Here is a 22654-nt window from a genome sequence, read left to right as displayed (position 1 = left end):
TCCGCGCTAAGGCGTCAGCACTTGAATAGATCCCCAGAAACCTCCAAGCATAGAGCAGCAGAGGTGGCAATAGAATCAGAAAAGCTCAAGTGCCAATGCCTTGGCATGAAGACACTGGGCTCACCTCCAGAGACTCAGTGCCCCAACCCACAAGTCCCTTCGCCATCCCCCCAAGCCTCCCACTCTTCCCCAATGCTAACCCCCACTCAACATTTCATGCCTCTCCATGTTACAGTCACTTTGCCTGCTCTCTAGCCCCCATCCCCACTCCAAATGTGGGGAATAAGGCCTGGTCTACACTAGAAAGTTAAGCTGGCTTAACTACATCAATCAAGGATGAGAAAAATCCACTCCCCCTTTGCAATGCAGTTAAACCGACCTAACCCCCAGTGTAGACAGTGCTAGATCCATGAGAGAATACTTCAATCGACCTAGCTACCACCTCTCGGGGAGATGGACCGCCTATACCAACAGAAGAAACCCCTCTCGTTGGCGTAGGTAGCGTCTACATTGAAGTGCTACAGCAGTGCAGCTTCGGCGGCATAGGTGTGCCACTGTAGCATTAAGTGTAGACATACCCTAAATTAAAGAATTAAAGCATGTAATTGATGCAAATCAACCTAGACTTAACTATGGAGTCACTACAGACCCCTCTATACCAAAAAAAACCCAACACAACAGGTCCTTGTGGTGTAGAGCCTGGAAAATATTGAGATCTTAAAGGGTATTCCCCATTCAAATACAGATCCTGTATTATTCACTGATATCAATATTTGGAGTAAGCTAACAGATGAGCTCAAAATTAAATATGGGTTTAATGTCCAATAAACAGTGTGGCAATGGAATAGGCAGTATATGCTCCAAGGAAAAGCCCAAGCATAACACAATACGGATTGTGGACAGAGTTTTTGGATTCCTTGCAAACAGCAACACATCTGTGAAGGGAAAAGATATTGAAAACGGGCTAAAAGTAAAAAAAAAAAAAAAAAAAAAAAAAAAGTGTTTTTAATTTTGTTTGCTAATGATAAAAGGTTTGCTTGGTACAACATGGATAATGGTGGAGACAATGAGAGGATTAAATGGTAGCAACCCTCTACTGATTCAGAACTCAGCAATTATCCAACATAAAATGGGGAAGTTGCAAAAAAGATGCTACAAAACCAAGCAAACAGAATAAGAATTAAACAAGCCTGGAAATGGATACAGCTCTAGAGAACACATTGCCAGGAACAACCTCACACTGGCTCCCAGCTGAGAGATCAGTTAATGAGAAACCTTTCATCTTTAACTCCTTTGATTCTATTCATTAACATAATGAAAGAAATATTTCAACAAGTTGTGTGTGTGGGGGGGCGGAGGGGGTGTTGGTTGGTTATGAAATATTCCACTGTGTTAGCAAAAGTCTGTATAAAAACCCTTAAATGAATCCCGGATTAATTTCTACTACTAAAAAATATACAGAGAACATTGCTTCTTTGGATAGAGTTTATGTTCCTCGTTTGAACACCCTGTGAGAATTAGCAGGTAGCATATCAGCATGGCAGGGGAGTTCTGCCTAACAGTATGAAATCATGGGGCTGGAATGTGCTTCAATGGAGTTTTGAGAACAGGAGATGGAAGTTGTGTATTCTAGAGTACAGAAGTGAGAAAATGACAAAAATGAAAGGAGTGAGGCCTTCCCAGTGGAGCAGAGTGAAAGCCACAAGACGTGGCACGGGCTTTCTCTCAGGCATCTGTAGTATGTGCAGTGTGAAAGTCTGGTATGTGTGTGTTTAAATCTGTATGTTGAGCACATTAAGTCCATAAGGGTTGTATATAAAGGTTAACGTACATATGAATCTACAGAGGTGTCAGAGGAAAGGGGAACCTTTCAGACACTTGATTTGCTTTATCACATTTCCCTTCAATAAGGCTTCTGCACTGATTACTACATACTATCACTGCATGGCATTCCCAAAGGAAAGAAAATTCCAAACCTCAGATTTTGAAACTTGCTACTCAGCCTAGGTGTGGTGATGTGTCTCTCCATTTAAAACAAAAGTGGCACAGAAATGTGGCAAGTTCAGCCATTCCCTCACCAAATACTCTCTTTCATGAGAAGATGAATAGCTGCCATTCCTGACAAATGCAAAAGCATAGGCCACTGACTTCCACATCTCTTATTCTTATATTATCATAAGCAGATTTGGTACGATTCAATTTCCCCCCCCCCCAATCTTGATGATTAATACTGATTTTTTTTTTTAAAAATCTTTAACCACTTAGTTTCAGGAATTTAAGGGGGGTGGGGTGGGGCAGTGCTGACAGCACAGTGGAGGGGTCCAAGACATCTGGGTGCAAGGTGCAGGGAACAGTGCAGTCCTGGCCTGAAGAAGCAAGGGCTCCCAGCCAGGGTTGCAAGGAGGAGGACAAGTCCCTGGTCACAGGGGAGATCACGACACTGCTGAACAGTTCCTGCCCAGGGATGGCCTCCGCATTCCTGGCTGGTGAATGAGAGGGCAGGTCCATGACAGCTAAGTTGTAGAGGGCTCCCTGCATGGCTGAGGGGCCCAGGACACCCGATTCCTGCAGGGAGCCATTCAGCAGTGGGATGGCTTTCCCTATAGCCTCCGCAACTTGTGGCTGCAATGATCAGGTGTCACGAGCCCTACGGTCATGCAGGGAGCCCTCTGCAGCCCTGCTGTCACAGCCCTGTTCACTCACTCCCATGACAGCAGGGCTGCAGAGTGTTGAAATGACTGTTACAGATGGGGGGGAGGCGGGGTATGTTGATTTCACTGTGTCATTTGAAATTGACATTTACCGACATCTACCCCTTTAAATCGAACCCTGTCAAGACTAATCCTAAGTAAATCCTCTGTGCTTACCTTATTGCAGGAAGGCCGAAGTGTGGCCCACACAGAATTCTACACCCTCGTTTTCAACAGGAGGTGTGTTCTTTAGAGACTGCGGCCCATGCATGCAACGTTGCCTTCCTTTTGACATCAAGATGGAGCAGTGCATGCCATGACCCAGCTTCTCGATAGGCTACACCTCCATATTAGAGATGAGGATACATACAATATCTGGACCGCCTCCTCAGCTACCAAACTTGGTTTCCATAAAAAAAATCCATCTGCTGAAATTGGAGAATGTAGCGCAATTGCTAGATAGGACGACGAAGTCTGAGTGTTCCCTGCACTATTGTATATACTATACTATAAACTGCATTTTTTAAGCCACGATGGCACTAGCAGTGTGCTTATATAGCTCATTCGGAAGGGTCCATTCACACTTACACTGCTGGGGTTGTATAAACACACACAATACAGATTCTTCATACCATTATCAGGCTGATTCTGAATACCCACTGCAAACCAGGCATTTCAAAGGTCCACTCAATCTGTCTGTACGTTTGCAAACAGGGCACTCTGCCAAATAAAAAATTTTCTGAAAAATTTGAAACAAATAAAGCAAGACATTTCCAAAATTCAGGAGTGCTAAAAATGGAGTGTTTGTTTATGAAACGTTTCCTCATTTGTTTTTGCCCCTTCATAGATTAAAAGTGGCTTGACCTAGGAAATGACCAGCCCCCGTGTGTTTTACTAAGCTGGCCTTAAGCACCAAGAAGGAGTGCCTTTTGCTATTTTCAAGGAGTCTGGAAATGGGTTATCCATTATAGGGACTAAAGCAAATACTTCAGGAAAAGGTCGAGTCCCCAAGTGCCATTCCTAATGTACATGGAGAAACGTCCAAGCTCTTGACCAGATAGACATACGTGCTATGTTCCAGGTTATCTGTAATGTTCCATTTACTATTCAGAGTAGCATACCACATGCTTCTTTACACAAGAAGGTTTCTCTATTATATGCTGTGACTTTCAATTGACATTTATTTCAGTGAACCTGACAAAACCTTGAAAGCTTGTTTTTTCACCAACAGAAGACGGTCCAGTAAAGATATTATATCACCCATCTTGTCTCTCTAATACCCTCGGACCAAAAAGACTACACCACCACTGCAAACAAGTTCTTTTTCTTAATGCTCCTCCAAATTATAAAGATGTCCAAATTAGTATACATAACTTTTAGATATCCATAACAGATGTCCAAGTGACAGACACTGTTATAAAACTCATTCAAAAATCTAAGAAAACTCTCAGGCAAAACTTTAATCTTTAAATAAGTTTGTAAATATCTATATTGTAAGGAAAATGCTTGACAACACTGTAGTTTTCTCAAAATACAGTAACATAAGCTTGGAACTTCAGAGTCCAGGTTACATAAAAAAAATCAAAACGCGAACAGTAGAAAGCACGGTCATGGAAAGGCAGTAGATAATCCCATCTTCAAAAGCACATCTAATCATTGTGTCAGTGACTAAAGTTACTGTACTGTTGATTAACTGAGCACTACTGCTGTAGCATATAAACCGAAGTACACCTGTTCTTTAAGGCTATGAGCAGTCACTGAAAAAAAAATATCCAGATTTGAATCTCTTCACCAGAGTGAACATCTTTTAGGAATTATCCTGAATGATATTCCATGTAATTTCAAATATGAGTGCTGTCATACAGCAAAAGTTAACATGGACAGATGGACTAGAGATTTTCAAAGGTGCTACTTATTTGGGGTGCCTCAATTTGTATGTGCTCACTGACACATCTTTACAGGATCTGATTTTCAGAAAGTGCTGTGGATACAACTTCTGAAAAATATCAGACCACTTCAAGCACCCTCAATAAGCACTCAAAAATTGAAGGATCCAAAAACCACTACTCACTTTTGTAACATTTTGACCATGGGTATCATATCTAGGCTTATGAATTTCTTAAAGGGTGAACCACAAATTAAGTAGTTTTACATAACGAGGTCATAGGGGAATCACTATGTATCAGACACGTATTAATAGTTTCTCTGCTCCTCAGACAACTCAAGCTATACAAATAAAGTGGATTTAAAGCTCAGTTCCTATCAAAAACCCTCTTTTTCAGAAGTCCATAAGAATATCACCCTTGTGCATACGCTAAGAAGTGTATAAAGTGCCCCACGTGCAACAGAAGTGTAGCAGCAGATAAGAGCAGATTTAAGGTTATCTGGATGCCCTTAAGTGGACATTTCCATTCTTTCCAAATATTCTGTTGTTTTTAACAAAATCTTAGTTTTGAACCGACAGGTCAACGCCTGCTGAGGTTTTGTAAAATCTATGAATGTTCCTGTAAGGGTTTTCTCCTTAAATACCTGAGAAGCATATTACTTACACCTTAACTCTACCAATGCCATGAACAATTTCTTTTGCCTAGAAAGTTTATTTAGATACAAGCTACACGACAGCGTGAATAAAGGTTTTACTTGGCCACATTATTCAATAGAGACAAACTGATGAGATTATGGAGTTGAACCTGGAGGTGCTAATTAGTAGTCAAAAGAGGAGTATTTTTCAATACACCTACTAGCGAGATGCAGATATTAAGACCAAGACCCAAACGGTACAAAAGCTTTTTGATAAGAACCCTCCCAGGAGCTGAGCATAAAGGCTGGGCTTCTAACCCAACTGTTGCTTGTGAACTTACTTTGCAGGCTGTCCCCAACCCTCATCCATTCACCTGCTATATTTCCCTCTAGCTAGCAGATGTAGTCCTCTCACTAGAAAGTGCTTAGTATAGATTTCAATCTCTGCAGATAATACAAATGGCTAACTAGAGGTTTTTAAAACTCTCTCAAAAAGTCACCACTGGGATGAGGTGAAAGCAAGCAGTTTCAGCCCTATGAGAGAATGCTGCAGAAAACAGAGAGTCACAAGTTATAAGGGAAATTATTTTACAATCCAAAAACAAGCGGTCATTACTTACAAATGCTATAACAGTATGACCACTTGCTATTTTACTTTATAGATATTTTCTCAGAGCAGATCAGGTAAGGAAAAGAGTGAGATTAGTAGAATCAGAGCTAATTCTAAACACAGGTGGTGTGTGAGACAGCGAGAACAGGAAGTGGAGAGGGGGAATCACTGTTGGCATGTGGTGACGGGAAAGATTGATGGCTTCCCTCTCTAGTTTTCCCCACTGTGTAGGCACACAGGGAGTGGGGGAAAGGGACGGAGGGGATGCTGTGCTGGCGACATAGCACACCACACAGCCTCTGCAGCACTAGCACTGATTAATGGGGTTGGAATGACTCAGGAAACAGAGAAGAATCACTCAGAGACTTTTCTCCTTTTATCGTTATTTTATCCAAGGCAGTTCACACAGCCCTAGTTGCGTCCAACTGAAACATCTTGAAATTTGTCAAAACAAGAGAAACACGTATGATTGAAAATCAGAGTGTCAGAAAGAAGAAAGAACAGTATGTAAGTAAATGCAGTCAAGAGAAAGTGCGTGAGATTGTAAGTGTCTCATCAAACATAACTAAGGATCTTCCCAAGAGGGTTAGAGAATAAAAACAAAACAAGAACAAAAATTTGCCTCAGTTTCAGGAACAGGAGAAATTTTTTGGCTGTAAAATGAAATCTTTTTTCAATCTTTAGGGTTTACACATAATTTTTACTTCTCTTATCAATCTTTTGCAAATTCAAAGCTTTTGTTTTCTAGATGATATGAGAGCCTGTTAATCTAGGCTTACAAAAAAAGTCTGAAGCCAAATAGCAGTAAGAAAGGTAGGAACTCACCCTACTTCATTCAACCCCCGCAACTGAGGTATACATTCAAAGTCTAACTGGGATCATCTATTCTAAGTGCTTTTCATCATCAGGTATAGGCATTTGTTTCACTTTCTTTTAAAAAGAAATAGGAAAACCAAGGGCTGGTCTAGACATGGATTTTTGTGCTGATGTAACTAAATCAATTTAATTACATCAGTGCACACTCCTAATGCAAGATGTACTTAAACTGGTTAGCTTAATCTGGTAATCAAAATAAACTAAATTTGTATAAGTGCAATTTTAACTGACGTAAGTACATTTAGGCCTTATCTACACTATAGAGGCTTGTTGACAAAAGTCAGTTTTTGTTGACAAAACAGTGGAGGCCTACACACTACAATGCTCCTGCAGACAAAAGTCTCCTGCTTCGCTGACAAAATAAAGCCACCTCAATGAGAAGCAACTTTTTGCAGCAAAGTTAGATCAACCATGTCAATGTAGACACTGAACTTGGTTATGTTGCTGTAAATGGCTTCCAGGATAGTGGATGCACAGTAAACAGGGACCATTGAAAAATGGCACGAAAAGCATCAGAAGTCCATGGAATGATAGGATAGGAAAAAAACTGCATCATGGGACATTGAACCTGCACCCATGATGCACTGCAATCCACTCCCCCTTCCCACAACTCCTAGCTGCGGAAGGTGACGAGTAGCACAATGGGACAGCAATCCACAGTACACTGCTCTCTCTGTTGATGTTAGAGCAACAACTGTGGACGTGCTCTGCTGAAAGGAGAAGCATTGTGTGAACTCACACAAGTGATGCAATTATAGCAGTTTATGACCATCAGTGTAACTTGTGTCAACAAAATTCTGTAATGTAGACAAAGCCTTAGAGTTAGGTTTGCACTTATGTAATTAAATCAAAGATTTATCCAGTGCAAGTTTTTGGATATAGACATGAACTTAGAAACTACCTTAATTCACTGGCCAGAAACTTGTCCAGCAGAGCCTTGTACACTTCTAAAATGTCAACACTTTCAATATTTACACTTGAAAAACTGAAAACCAGAAAATAAAGATTTACGATACACAACAGCCCCGCCCTACAACCTTAAATTTATTCCTAAAACTGGCAAGCACTGAATGTATATTTTAGCCAGGACTGCCCTATAAACAGACATAAAAACGGCCATACTGGGTCAGACCAATGGTCCATCTAGCCCAGTATCCTGTGTTTTGACAGTGGTCAATGCCAGGTGCTTCAGAGGGAATGAATAGAACAGATAATAATCAACTGATCCATCTAAAAATTGATGAGGAATGATGAAGTAAATGGGCCATTTTAAGCAGGGGCGTACTGAAAGGGGAAGGGGGGGGCCGGGGCGCCAAGTCAGCCCTTCATGACGCACAAGAGGCAGGGGGCACAGGACACTCTGAGCCCCGCACCCTCCACGAAGGGCCAACCCGGAATTCACTTACCCGCCGCTCCAGCTCCGCAGCCCAGCACCATCTTGGGTGGGGCCGCCTCACCTCTGGCTTGGGGGGGGAGGGGGGGGAAGAGGGATCCTTCATGATGCACGGGGGGCGTGAACACAGGAGTGGAAGCGGGAGCAGCTGCCCCTCAGCCTCCTGCGCCCCCCCATGCATCATAAAGGACAGGCCTGATCTCCCCTCCACGCTGGGGGGGCGAGGTCCCCCCCCATCCAAACTGGCGCCAGGCTGCTGGGAATAATTATACTGATAGAGCACTTTTACGCTGGTATAACTATGTCCACACTATAGGGTTGTACTGATTTAAACTATACCAGTCCATTTAAAATCGCAACTTTCCAGCATAGACAAGGCAAAAAAAAAAAAAAAAAAAAAAACCAAAAACAAAACATTGCCGCACAAGAAATGAGCAGTGAGGCTTAATGGATTCATGTGATCTGATCATGTCTTATTCTGACAAGTTTTGGGGGAAGAGAAATTATAAAAACCCATTATAGGAAAGAACTGAACACTGACAATATTGCAACCTTCTGTGTTCTACTTAGACAGAGATTTTCTGGAAACAAAGAAATGTGGCTTATTATTTATTTCTTATAGCCTCATTGTACTGTCATTCATAAATAGCATTGCATTTCTTTGCACCAAATAAGATTGGTGGACGGAAGTTCGATTTGTCTCCAAAAAGAAAAGTGATTTTAGAAATGAGCAAAAAGCAGCAGTTCTGCTACCATATAGAGGCAAGACTTATTTTCAGAATATGAAACAACATTATGCATTTATTACCTCTAAAAAATAATGATCATTGGACATACAAAGGGGCTAATAGCTAATTTACTGAATGCCTCCTTTTTCTGATCTCTGAATTATGTCAACAATTATTTCATTTATTTGTAAAAAGACTTCCCAGTCTCTTTTTAGGAGAGGGCAACCAAATTCCCAACTGCCTGCTTCCTTCCCAGTGAACTAGTTAGCTACATTTTTATACTGCAATCTTCACAGTAATATCCAAGAGCCATATAAACATATAATCTCAGTTTCTCCTTCTCTGACCTTCAGGTGAAGGGGACATTTTTATTTTATTGCACTTTTGGTTCAAGTGTGTAGTTGCATGCTAGCAAGACCGGCCCAAAGGAGCACAAAGAAGGACAAACACTATCAAGTCACATTCAGAGTGGCTTTTTAAAAATATATGTTTTATTTTTAACTATTCAGTTGTTCATAAAGCCTCTTAAAAACCAGAAAATAAATTTTTCTACTGATTATTTTCTTTGGCAATTGCGTGAAGGATGCAAAGGTTGGCTACTTTTTATATGGAGCCAAAATTAACACAGATGTTTAAAAACTTTCACCTTATGTCTCTGCCTCAAATCTAGCTCAGGTGGAAATGAAAGTTTTTACCATCCGATAGTACTCTGAGGTCTGTGAGAGTTGCGAGTCTCAGGGTATGTCTATACTGATGGTGGCAAAGTCGCCGCCGTCAAATCGATCTTTCTGGATCAATTGAGCAATCAGTGTAGACCCGCTCAATCAATCCGGAAGTCGATGCAGTAAATCCATCCCCTCAAGTGGCATAGTGCTGCTTCGATAGGAACGCGGTGCAGTGAAGACGGCGCGCAGAAGGGAAGCACAGCAGTCAACAGGAGTTACGCAAGCTACTCTGCGTAACTTGTGTAACTCCTGTCGACAGCCGCCGAATTTCCAGGTAAGTGTAGACCAGAACTCTAAGCATTTCCTAGTGGGCAGATGCGAACATCACAAAAACCACAATTGGTCTTTCTTGTCCATATTAGAAAGGTTATACTAATTTAAATGGATTTAAAATGGATCTAATTAACTCAGTGTCATCCCCCCATATAAACACATTTAAACTATTTAACCCTTACTTAATCAATGTAGTTTGTGCTACAAGATCACTGAATTAAGATTTAGAAAATTAAGAAAAAATCTTTTCTAAAATTGACAAGGCCTAAATCTCAACACACACACACCAAGGACTAAATGAGCAACAGAAGCTGCACTCCCTTCTCAAGAAGCTCATTCTAGGTCAGGGTTGAGGCACTCTAATGGAGATCAGGGAGGTAGGAGGCTTTCACCTTCATTTTCTGTGCCAGACCTATTCTTCAAATAGACAATTCTTCAAGCTCCACTTCTATATATGCAAGAACTTTAATCAATGTTGCATTCACTTAAAACATTGTTAAGAAACCACCAATTCAACCTAGCACCTTCTCGCATCTAGACACCTAATGTATCAGCATATTTAACAGACACCAACACAACTAACAGTCATTTTTTCCAAAAGTGGAAGACATGTATTCCTTAATGTCTCAGTAACTAAGGGGTGGACTTAAAAGAAATTACTCATTTATAGGTGAAAATGTGAATTCCACCCTTACCGAGTTCCAGGGTGTTTAGCAGAGTGCCACTTAATGGAGTTCTAAGATATTAAAAATCCAAAGGACTCTTCTAAGTGCAGCTCATGAAAGTCACAGCATGAAACTCTCAGTCTTATTTATCTTGAGCCAAACAGCATCACATGCTGGGACCTGTAGTCTTCATGGGCCATTCCTCTGCAAGAAAGATGAGAGGCCATTTGCAATCTGCCCTGTTTTATGCAAGTCTGGTGTGGAGGGATGGCCTATAGGTTAATTACAAATTACCAACACAATATTCATATGACAAAGTTGGGCACCCATCATTAGACTATTCCAAGTTTAAGGCTGCAGAGATGTTCACAGCCTCCTGTTTAAATGGATGCTGCACTTTAGCAGTCGGGGGTGGAGGGATAGGAGGGGAATGAGGAGAAGTACAAAGGTTTGGCTGGGGCTGGGACAGCTCCAAACTGGGAAGGAGGGTCCTGGGGTTTCCTACCTGCTTCCAGGCCCATTCTAGCCCTTCCAGATCCCACTCCCTGGACTGATTGCAGGCCCTAAGCAGTTGGTCCAGCCCCTCTGGGTCCCACTCTCATTTCCACCCTCCACCCCTTGTTGTGCATGAGTTTACGAGGCAAAACTCCCCCACCCTCTCCAATCCCTTCACTCCCAGGCAGGAGTGACCTCATTTTGAGAGACAATGAGGTTTAAGTCCAAGATAGACTTGAAAGCATAAGTGAATATTTAGGGGTGCAAAACAGAAAAATCATAAATTTTGGCAATTCTGATCTAATTCTAGGATGTCTCATAGCCATGTTTTTGAAAAAAAGTCAATCCCACAGTGTAGGCACGATTTCTGATCTGGCTCCTTTGATGCCCAAGATATGTTATTTTCTGGATAGTATCCAGTAACCCAATGCAAAAATATCATCCCTTCTACTGTATCCAGATGGTAAAAGATCAAATTCATCAGTTCAAGGTCTCCACTTGACTGATGTGAAATGCTGGCTTCTCAGCCAACTCTCAGGGTTGGGCAACAAGCAAAATCCTTTGAACAAGTCAAGAAATCACTTGAAGATTTTTTCTTCTTAACTTAACTGAACAGGGTAATCAGCTTGTTTAAATCACTCATCAGAGGGGATGCAAAACTGAGAACTTGACCACACTGAATTATTAAAGATCCCAGGGCACTTTTTGCAAGGCTTGGGCCATTAACCACAGCATCCTGATGAAATTTCAACTCATATTACATCTTAGTACCTCACTAAATTCCCCTTGCCATTTCAGCTAGATCAAAATTCTGCTTCACTTCCTGTCCTAAATTCTTGCACAGTTTTGCCATGCACCAAAGAATTGATGCCCAATTTAATCTCAAACATGGCAATGGTCTTTATGTAGAATAAGTACAGGAAGATGCTCAGACACAACAGTGACAAATGCACATTTTCAAAAGCAACTTAAGGATCACAAGTCTCACTGAAAGTCAATGGGACTACGGGCTGGTCTACACAGCTTTTGTACAGCTATAATGACATGAATTTAGAAACCAATAACTAAAGCGATACAACCCCCTCCTGTGGACAGTTACACCAATAAAAGGTGCTATAAGCACCTTTGTGTAGGTCAACCCATAGTTCCACTGACTTTCAATGAGAGTTAAGCTTCTAGAGTGACTAAGTCACTTTTGAAAATGGGACTTGGGAATTTCTGAAAATTTTAAGTCTAAGAATCTAAGCACTATATTACAGTTTAAGGTCATAAGGTGCTTTTCGAATCCTTCAGGTTAAAAGGAGCTATTCAGAAATATAGGAAATTACACAGGAAACCTTCATTTCCTGAATAAAGCCTCTCTGGCACGAATTGCTGTGCATCAGCATGAACTCTGCATTAAAATAGATATGCCCTGAACTGCTAACTTTCCAGTATTTCATATCAGTACTTGAGACAGGCAGATAAAGTAGTGGCACAGGTGTAACCCAAATGCCAGCTGTAATGGTCTCTAACTTCCTAGCAGAAAACACAATGCAAGACAGAAATGTGGTGGTGTGGTGGATACTGCTACTTTTGAGCATGTTCTCCCAGATATAAGCAAGCATCTTAAAAATAAATACATAAATACATAAATAAAATGTTCCAAAATTTTCACTTGCTCCTAAGAATTAAGTATCTTATAGCCACGCTTCTACCCTAGAGAATCCCAAAGCTATTTACAAGCTTAACATTATACACAAAATATACACAGGAATCACTATGATTCAGCAACCTTTGAGGTGGACCATGGCAGCTGTTTAACTGCTTAGGACAGTAAGTGAATACCAGATCCATATAAGGATCTAAGTTTTGTGTTATTCAGTAGATAGTAGCACCTCCAGCAGCACAATGTTCTTCCCCAATACCACTCCAGCATCGGTTCAACACTGACTCACCAAGTAAAACTGCCATTTACTTGTACTTGTACAAACACCACATCAGGCAGGACATGCATAATCTTTGGACTTCTCCAATCCAAGTGCTGACCCATCCCAACAAAGTACATCTTAAAAGATGTGAGTGGATCATACCTTGAGGTGGTAGAGCTGAATACACAGAGTCACAATGAACTGCATTAGCTCAGGGACAGTCATGCATCAGGAGATGAAAGCAAGAGTTTCCAGATCATTCAGACCAGAAAATGTGGCTGATTTTGGAGTGCAGGCAGACAAGTGCACTAGCCACTTGGGAGGAGAGTTCAAATCTTAATTTAGGCATGGTACTTGTACCTTAGATCTTACTGGACAATGGTCCACATCACAAAAGACACTACACTCTCAGAAACCTCCCAGTCCAAATCCTTATGCATGTGAGCATCTGTTTGCTGGAATAAGGTATATATAGATGGGAAGGGTGCAGAGCATGAAGAATATAGATTTTAGTGTCAAATCTAAAATGAAACCAAACTTCTGTTTTAGAAGGGACACTAAGCACTGCCACTGAATCAGATCAGGCTTGACAAGCCAGTAACCTGACTGGTCAGTTGACCATATTGTCAAATATTCCAGCAAGAATATCCAGATGCAGGCAGTGGCCTCTCTTTTTGATTGCACCATTTTTGTTTTTTTATCTTAATTTCATTGTGTTACGCATTTTTCTCAGTTAACCTTTTTTTGTAATTAGGCATAAGTACATATGGCTAAGTCTTGTTCTTTTTTGTTACTGTTATTGTTCTAACAAATTAATGCTTTAAAATATTTAATCATTTGTTACATTATTTGACAATATTTGACCAACATGCCACTGGTCAAATGACTAGCTATTTTTGGACTGGTCAAATGCCCAACCCTAGATAGTAAGAGACCCAGCTCTTCGGGGTGGCAGAGTAAGCCCAGTGTGAAGATTGCATAAAAAGCAAATCATTACCATCAGGGCTTGAAAACTCCACTCCTGCAAACCATAAGCTCTCATTTTAAAAAGTTATAGACTAACACAAATATTGTAACTGGTGTGGTTCTACCTCGGCTGTTGATCACTGGGTGCAACAGCATGAAAACTGACCACAGTATAGTAAACTGTCCTTGCTGCTATTCAAAGTCCTGTGAGGATCAGTGAAACTAATAAGAATTTGGTCAACTTCATTCAGCTGCTGCTGAGAAAAACAGCAGCAAGCCCTGGAAGAACTCACAGAAATGGAAGGTGGGGGCTAAGAGTAATGGAGACTCCCACCCTTGTGGCAGTCAGTCAGTAACAGCATCAGGGAAATGACCAAAGAGAGAAAAAATACTCCTCCTTGCAGCAGAGATTGGGGAGCACTTTCAAGCTGGACACCTGTGGTAGCTCAAGTATTGTTTGTTCTGGCTAAGAGGAATTAGGTAAATCTTTTAAGACTAACAAAAACAAGTGAGGCTCCCTGAAGGCTGTTCATTGACCTGTCTGAGGGGGGGGGGCGGGGGGAGGGAGATGTCAGCCCATTTCCTTGTGAACAGTCACTAAAAACTACCATGATCAGCCCTTTTACAGGCAATCTCAGCTGAGGTCAAGAGCTAAATGGTCCAAGGAGATTTAACAGCCCTCACTCTTCAGGTTTGTCTGAACTTGAATTACAATAGGAAAACTAAGTAAAATTAATTCCAAAGGTGTTGGTTCATTTAACCTTGGAGTCCCAGGGTAAACCAGCAACTCTGTGTCCTGTAACAAACTAGCATTTATAATAATATTTTAGTTAACTTGTGTTAACTGAAAGTTAAAATTGTCAATTAAATTCAATTAATACAGGACTACACACTTTAGTCTAGACATACCCTAAAGGGTATGGTGGTCCCCTGAGGAGAGGTCAGCTTGGAGGAAGTTTGCCATTGCCCCATTGTATCTGTCAGTCTGGCCAAGCTCCCCCTACTGCACACTTGTCAGAAAACTGTGAGGGGATCTAAATGCTGAAGCCACGTATCATGGGCTCAGCCCCAGCAAATTCAGTTTATGCACTGTCCCTGCCTTCGGGCCTCTAGGCATGCATTTCAGGTGCAGACCTTGTGTCTGACACCACTCTTGGTATCTAGTACCTGACACTAGTGCAATCTTCCTCAAGGCTCCCCAGCAGCTCTTGCACGTTTCCCAGAATAACCTGTGAGCCTTCTGGTTTAGAGTGTGCTTCTTCAGAGACATGCGATAGTGGAAGCAACTAGACAACATTAGCAAAAGGTAGTCTTTCTAACTCAGTTACCCTTTACTTAAGAGAAAGCACTATTCATTTAGAAAACAAGCATCATGAAAGCAATGCCTCTTACTCCAGCTCCCCCTATCTTTGGGAGTCTCTCTGCCTCCAGACAGGCAGGGTTCACCTCGGCCTCAAGGTTCCTGCAGCATCTCTCTTCAGCTTGGGCTGGTGAAAATGGCTGGAGATGCAGCAATGGGTTTTCAATGTTGCGAATACAAATGGAGCTAAACCGGTATTAGCAATGGTTGAAAATTTGTAAAAATGTTCCCTAACGTAGAGATATATGCGGTGTGGTTGTAGCCGTGTCAGTCCCAGGATATTAGCGAGACAAGTTGGGTAAGAGAATACCTTTATTGGACCCACTTCTGGTGGTGAGAGAGATAAACTTTCGAGTTTACACAGAGCTCTTCTTCAGATCTGGGTAACTTCCTCAGGTCTGCTCTACACAACAGAGCTATATCAGCATAATGGGGGCTAGATCAGTATAACTATGCTGTGAAAAATCCACACCCCTGAGCCTTATACTTATACCCACCACTTAGATAGTGCTGTCAGAGGGAGAAAGCTACCACCTGTCAGGGAGGTAGATTAACTATGTGTAGAGCGTCTTCACTTAAGTGCTGCAGCTGCGGCGACACATTTTAAGTGTAGACCTGCCTTCACAGTGTCACAGCTAAATACAAGATGGAACAGATTGCTTGTTAGCATAAGTAGTTAACACATTTCAAAGGACCCTTCAAGGTGATGTGGCCTGTTAATACCCAGAGGCAGCCAGCAGGGAAACCAGAGGAAGAGAAATCTGCTTCAAGGTAATACCTAGCCACACCTGCAAGCAGCATCTCAGCATTTGGGACATTTTATTTGATAGCAGCAGCAGCAGCTTTTGCTGCCATCCCCTTTGCCCACCACCTCCAAATTCTGGGGTGGCCATTATGTCCCAATATTCCTATTTCTTCATAACATTTGTGAGCTTTCTCCTGAAAAAGGTTTTTTCTACAAGAGGAAGACTGGTAAAACCTGGTAATAGTTGTAAAAATATTTTCATTACACTACATACTTTTGTATACCTGATTCACATAAGTTGGCTGTAAACAGTTTACCAGTTTTCTAACTATTCCACTTCTGGGCTGAGAACAGAGTTGAGAAATTTCAGCCCAAAGGATTTGCTATGAAAAGTTCTAACACTCTCATATGACACAGTAAACTATGGAGAAAGGGTTAGAAAGTTAGGATCTAGCTTCCCATTACCCAGAGAAAAACTATTACCAAATACCAAATCAGTGGTTGCAAGCTGCAAAACAGAGAGCGTGTCTAGAGAAGGATTTAATGGTGTGCTGTTAGTGAATACCTTTTAGGAGTCTCACTGAGATAAAGTACTCTTCCTTTAGTGCTAAATGAGACTAGCTCTCCCCAGTCTAGACAAGGCCAAACACTGGGTCTTGACTAGGGGCAGTGGATGCGTGTAAGGTCGGGTTTAGCTAACAGGTGTGCTAGCTATGCCTGACTGACATTGGACTCTTTTCCTACAGTAAATACAAGGCAACACGGCGGTACAGTAACGCGGCGCGGAGGGCAGGTGATGCAGAGCAGAGAGGCAGGGTAGTGAGGGGCACAACGCTGCAGAAGGCTAGCGACGTGGTGCAGTACACAGGGCAATACAGCGGGGCGGTGCACAGCAGACAGCAGGGCGGGGAAGAGTGCTGGGGCGGTGCAGGGCGGGAAGGGAGTGCAGCAGGTGTGAGACATACTGAGACAGAGGGAGGTGGTCCAGAGAGTGGGGCGATGATGCTGGGCAGGGATGGGGTGTTACGCGGGAGGGGGAGGGAGCAATGCAGAGAAATAGGGCGGCGTGGTGCACAGGGGCGGCGAGGCGGGACGGTGCCAGGGAAGAGCAGCGCCGGCTCCCAGCTCTGTGCAAGGCGCTGCACGGGCCAGGCAGGGGATTTCTGGGAGCCCGCGTGCGGGGGAAGGAGGCGCGATAGGCCCCGCCCAGGAGAGTCAAGGGAGGGGCCCCGGCCCGTTACCTGGGTGAGGGTCCCGCGGTGCAGGGCCCGGATCACGCGCACGCCGCACGACGGCGCCGCCATGGCTGGGGGAGGGACTGGGGAAATAGCAGCGACAAGGCAAAAGCGCCGGGAGGGGGCGGGCCTGCGCCTGCGTATTTGTGGCCAGCTCCCGCCGGCAAGGGGGCGGAGCTAGAACGGGGGGGAAAAAAACAAAAACAAACCACCTTTGACCTTGCCCAGGGGCGGGGTCGGTGGTGTCGTCACGGCGCCCAACGGCCGCAACGGCTGCCGGGAGCCTGCCGGCTTGTGGCGTAGCCGCCGGCGAGTGCTGTCCTTCCCTCCCCCCTCAGTGCGTCATCCTCGCCAACGTCCGTCCCCCAGGACTGCCCCGCCCCCCAATCAGCTAAACCCCGCCCGTCCGCCCGCCCGCAACGGCCAAACTGCCCCCCGGAGCCGCTCCCTCACCACCCCAGGGCATTTACCAGCTGCTTCCCCCTCACGGGCCGCTCCTCCTCCGGCCTGGCTCGGCCCGGCCCGGCCCACCCCACACAGCGCCCGGGCCAGGCCAGGCCGCTGCTCAGGGATGCTCAGCTCGTCTGCTCCCCGCATAGGCCCAGCTCACGGGTCGGTCTGAACCTCGCCTGCTGCCTTGATCCCAGAGCCCCCCCAAAGCCCGCTCCCCCCTGCACAGAACCCCACCGCCTCTGCCCTGCCGACAGATACCCCCACCCCCCCGTCCTCCCTGCACACAGCATCCCTGCACTGCCCCCCCCGTCCCTGCCAGCAGTCTGTCAGCGCTCCCTAACCCCAGCCGGATCCTGCGCCCCAATCCCTTCGCCATGCTCAGGTAACAGCGCCGAGCGCCATAAACGTTAGCGGGGTTATAAAGACTAGATTACTTGTGCCCTGCTTGGGATCGGAGAGAGCCACGCCAACAATGCTGCCTAAAAGTTAATTGTCACAGAGATACTTTGACTTAGAATCAAACTGTTGGAAAAAACAAATACAGCCTTAGGCAGGCTAATGAATTAAAACGGTCAGGTAATGAAGAGGACAGGCCACTGATACAGAGCGCTCGGGATCACTTGCACAGGCACAAGCAAACAATACGTGTTTTAAAACAGCTAAACATATAGGAACAAAGAACGTAGGCGATACTTACAGGAGGGGGGACGCTATCCTCAGAAGCAGTTACTCTGAAAAAGATTTGGGGGCCCTGGTGAATAATCAGCTGAATGTGAGCTTCCTGTGATGCTGTGGCCGAAACGATTAATGCAATCCTTGGATGCATAAACAGGAATCTCCACTAGTGGAGAGGTTATTTTATTCTGTATGTGGCACTGGTGCGACTGCTGCAGGAATACTGTGCCCGGTTCTGGTGTCTACAGTTCAAGAAGAATGTTGATAAATTACAGAGGATTCAGAAAAGAGCCACAAGTACAATTAAAGGGTTAGAAAACATGCCTTCTAGTGAAAGACTCAAGGAACTTAATCTATTTAACTTAACAAATAGAAGGGTAAGGGGTGACTTGATTACATTTTGTAAATTCTCTAAATGGAGAACAGATATTTCATAATGGGCTCTTCAATCTAGCAGAAAATGATATAACATGAGCCAATAGCTTGAAGTTGAAGGTAGCCAGAATCAGACTGGAAATAAGGTGTAAATTTTTGAACAGTGATGGTAATTAACCATTGGAACAATTTACCAAGGGTCCCTGTGGATTCTCCATCAGTGGCAATTTTAAAATGACGATTGGATGTTTTTCTAAAAAATATGCTCTAGGAATTATTTTGGGGACGTTCTATGCCCTGCTTTACACAGGAGGTCAGACTAGATGATCACCAAGATCCCTTCTGGCCTTCAAATCTATTAATAGTTAGTTTAGTCTTCTGAGGATTGTAATACATTGGTCTAATTCCAGTTGTTGGGTTTAGTGTGCGGATACAAGTTTATTGGAGATTTGCTTTGAATATATAATATGCTATAAAAATGCTAAGTATTCTGAAAAAATCAGGGCCTCAGGCCTGTATCTACAGAGGGACTTTGTGATAGTGAGTCTAATTTATAGGCACCTAGAAAAAAAATCACTGGCACAACACTGTGATCCACAAAGCCTGAGTTTGGCTCCTAAATTCCCAATGCAATGAACAGGGAGAGACAGGTGCCTTAAGAGCGTGATTCACAAAGTCAGCATATGAGGTGGGGAGCTAGCCAAAGGGAGATGCTGGCAAGAAGAGTGTATGCTAAGCCCCGCCCCTCTCACAGAGTTCAGCACCTCGGTCCAGGCTGCAGGGGGGTGTTTCTTTTTGCTAACAATTCATGAACCAGGAGAGGTAGATGCTCCTCCACTTAAATCACATGTATAGTACAATCCAGTAGGTTTGTTTAAAGGCTGTCTCCACAAAACAGCTGGATCTAGAGGCAGGCCTCTGATAAACTTTAGCCCATTGGTTAGGGTACTCACCTAGGATGAGGTAGACTCCCAGTTTAAGTCCCTCCTGTGCCTGATGAGGAGAAGGGATTTGAATAGCAATCTGCCACCTCTCACATGAGTACTCTAACCACTGGTCCACAGAGTCACTCACTCTTTCTCTGCCCAAATTAATATTTAATTATTCATATAAAGTGGAATAAATTCACTGGGAGATTGAAGAGTACCCTACATCAGAATATTCTATACCTGAGTTGTCAGAGTACTCTCTTGAGAGTATTTAAATTCCTTCTCATCAGGTGGAGGGGAGGGGACTTGAAGTGGGGGTCCCACATCCCAGGTTAGTACCCTAACCACTGGGCTAAAGGTTATAAAAGTGTGTGTGGGGGGGGGGGGGTTGGGTGAGTGGCTGCTATTGTGCATGTTTGGTAACCTCTGAGCGCACCTTCTGGATCAGGCACCACACATAACTTAGGCAAAGAAGTGCCTATCTTTCTCCTGATTTGTGGATTGCTCTGAAGCTTGGGCAGGAGATAAGCCCCGGGACCCCAAGTGTGAGGCAGCAGGGTGCATGCTCAGAGGCAGAAATATAGACACTTAGGGAATTTTTACTGCAAAAATGTAGGGGTTGAGCAAGTTTAAGCACCTGCAGGTTTAGGGGGCAACCAAGTGGGATTTATGTTTCATAGTGGCACCTAAAATTGGGATTTAGGCATCTAAGTACCTTTGTGGATCCCATCCTAAGTGTCTCAAGTTGGACACCCACAATTAGTGACATTTTTGACAATTTTAGCCTTAATATCTCTGTGCCTCATTTCCCCATCTGTAAAATGGGGATAATAATACCTTCTTTTCTCACAGAAGTGATGTGATGATAAATTCGTTAATATTTGTGACGCACTCAGACACTACAGTGAGAGCACCATCAAAACACTCAGGAAGAAATCAGTAATTTTGTATTCAATGGAGGGTTTGAATGGTGTACAGTAAATAAAGGCTGGCACTAAGCATTGAATGGGGAGGATAAAAAAAATAATCTATTCACTGAATGAGGCAGGAATCCTGTGAAAAAATAGTATGTGATCATGTAAATAAAGGCTATATCATAATGCATAAACCACAAGGGAGCCAAAATAATGATGCACAGCCATTTGGGATTGGTACGTAATTATAATTATGTAACTGTATATTATATGATAATTATGTTTGTTTCAGTAGTGCCTAGAGACCACCCAAGAATGGGGCCCATTGTGCTAGACACTGTACAAACCCAGAGTAGCAGAGTCCTTGCCTCGGGAAGCTCACAGTCTAAATAGACGAAAACAAACAAAGGGTAGAGGAAAGGGGTCTAACACACAAGCAGAGTGATCAATATAATGGCCTGTAAACACCGTATTAGTACCCTGATTTTTCTTTCTTTAAAAAAAAAAAGTTTAGAGGTGGGAGTTAGTTAGGAAAGGTTAGCTAAATGAAAAGACAAGGGGAGGGAGAGAGGATGGTGAAGAGTGGTGTTGAGGCAAGGAAGAAAGGAAGAGGGATGAATGGCATGAGTGGAATGAAATTGAGCTGAAGAGTCTTTGAGGGAGTAGGCTGGAGCAATCAGCCATTCAGCACCAGGCAGAGAATGTCCAGTGTGACGCTGTATGAAATATGAGTGACCATTTATAATATTAATACCAATATGACAAAATTACAATGAATCTTACAAGATATGCCATGTAAGGTATCAGTGGAAAAGTTATGATTTGCTAAATATGTTAAACTTATCTGCATATATCAATCATCTTTGTATTTTAAGATATGAATAGCTGGGATAGATCTGTATCTCAAACTTGTGCTGTTACTGAGTGACACCTCCAGACAGATTAGCATCAATACTATCCAGCCTGCTGGATGGCCCATCAAGGGCAATCAGCTATACAATGCACCCAGAGAAAGAAACCAGGGGCCAAGTCAGCCCCTTATAAGCTGACTTGGGCCTCTTTGCAACCCAGGCACTTGTTAGTTGAGCAACACGGATCATTTTTTTTGGACCTGTTCCCAGCAGGCTTGCTGTGGCCCAACGTCTGGGTCGTTTTGCCAAGTTTTGGGCCCAGTCGCTTCCAGCACCACGTGACTGGAACCGGAAATGCATAATCCTCCATTTTTTTTGTGGGGCACTGGAACGAGAAATGCAAAATCCACCATCTTTGTTGTGGTAAAAAAATTGGGCGGGGTTGGTCGCATTTTCGTCGGACGTGCTTCACTCTCTCTTAGGGCAGGGCATGGCAACTTGACATGCCTGTGAAAGGAGGATGTCAAGAGCTTTTCCATGCCCATGTCCTGTGAGCTTGTGTTTGGGACAAGTCACATGGCAAAGGATGTATATGGCAGCCGCAACATCTCCATCTTGTCTTTAATCTGGCTTCTTACTTCTGGATTAATTTCTCTACAATTGAAGCTTTGAACAAAGGACTGACAAACCCATCCAGGTACTGGATGTGCTCCAGAGGAACTTTACAAGCCAGCAAACTCACTTATACTACTGAGAATCTGATATATATTGACTTTGAAGTCATATGTATTATCTGATTGCTTTGATCATTTAATATCTCTCTTTTTGTTGTTTCTTTTCTTTTATAATAAACTTCTAGTTTTAGATACTAAAGGATTGGCTGGCAGTGTGGTATTTTTGGATAAGATCCAAACAAGTATTGATCTGGTAATGTGGCTGTCCCTTTGGGGATCAGGAGAACATTTTATACAGTGAGGAGAGTTTTAAATAACTTATCACTTTACTGGACCTAGTTCCTGATTGGTAGCCAGAGACTGAAATGCAATAAAGGGGGCTGTGTGATTTCTTTTTGGGGGCTTCTTGATAAACAGTGGAGGGGGGGGGGAATCAGAAGCACAGTTTGTGACTGGTAGGTGAATCTAACTACAATGTGAGACACCAGTTTGAGGAGAATTTGCTCTCCTTTTTGTAGCCTACCCTGACCTTGGCATTTTCAGTGTGGGTTACCCTAAGCACCTCAGGTCACATCCACTCAAAGCTCTAAAG

The 22654-nt window shown here is 43.3% G+C and overlaps 1 protein-coding gene across 4 annotated transcripts in view; it reads right to left on the bottom strand.

Moving 5' to 3' along the window:
* Positions 1 to 18422, bottom strand: part of WARS2 (tryptophanyl tRNA synthetase 2, mitochondrial) — a 56893-nt gene extending 38471 nt beyond the window's left edge. For 2 of the 4 annotated variants that reach the window (XM_067545956.1, XM_067545959.1), the window contains exon 1: positions 17198 to 17261. In XM_067545956.1, coding sequence (XP_067402057.1) covers positions 17198 to 17260 — 63 coding nt within the window. In that variant the 5' untranslated portion in view covers position 17261. Of the gene's footprint in view, positions 1 to 10510; positions 10778 to 17197; positions 17262 to 18341 lie in introns of those variants that run through there. The other 2 variants (XM_067545957.1, XM_067545958.1) reach the window with 2 other exon arrangements.
* Between the last annotated feature and the right edge of the window lie 4232 nt (positions 18423 to 22654).

The sequence above is a fragment of the Emydura macquarii genome, unplaced genomic scaffold (genome assembly GCF_026122565.2).
Source record: "Emydura macquarii macquarii isolate MOO-44397 ecotype Brisbane River unplaced genomic scaffold, CSIRO-AGI_Emac_v2 contig_1119, whole genome shotgun sequence".
Lineage (NCBI taxonomy): Eukaryota > Metazoa > Chordata > Testudines > Chelidae > Emydura > Emydura macquarii.
This window is presented reverse-complemented; position numbering and strand designations above follow the sequence as displayed.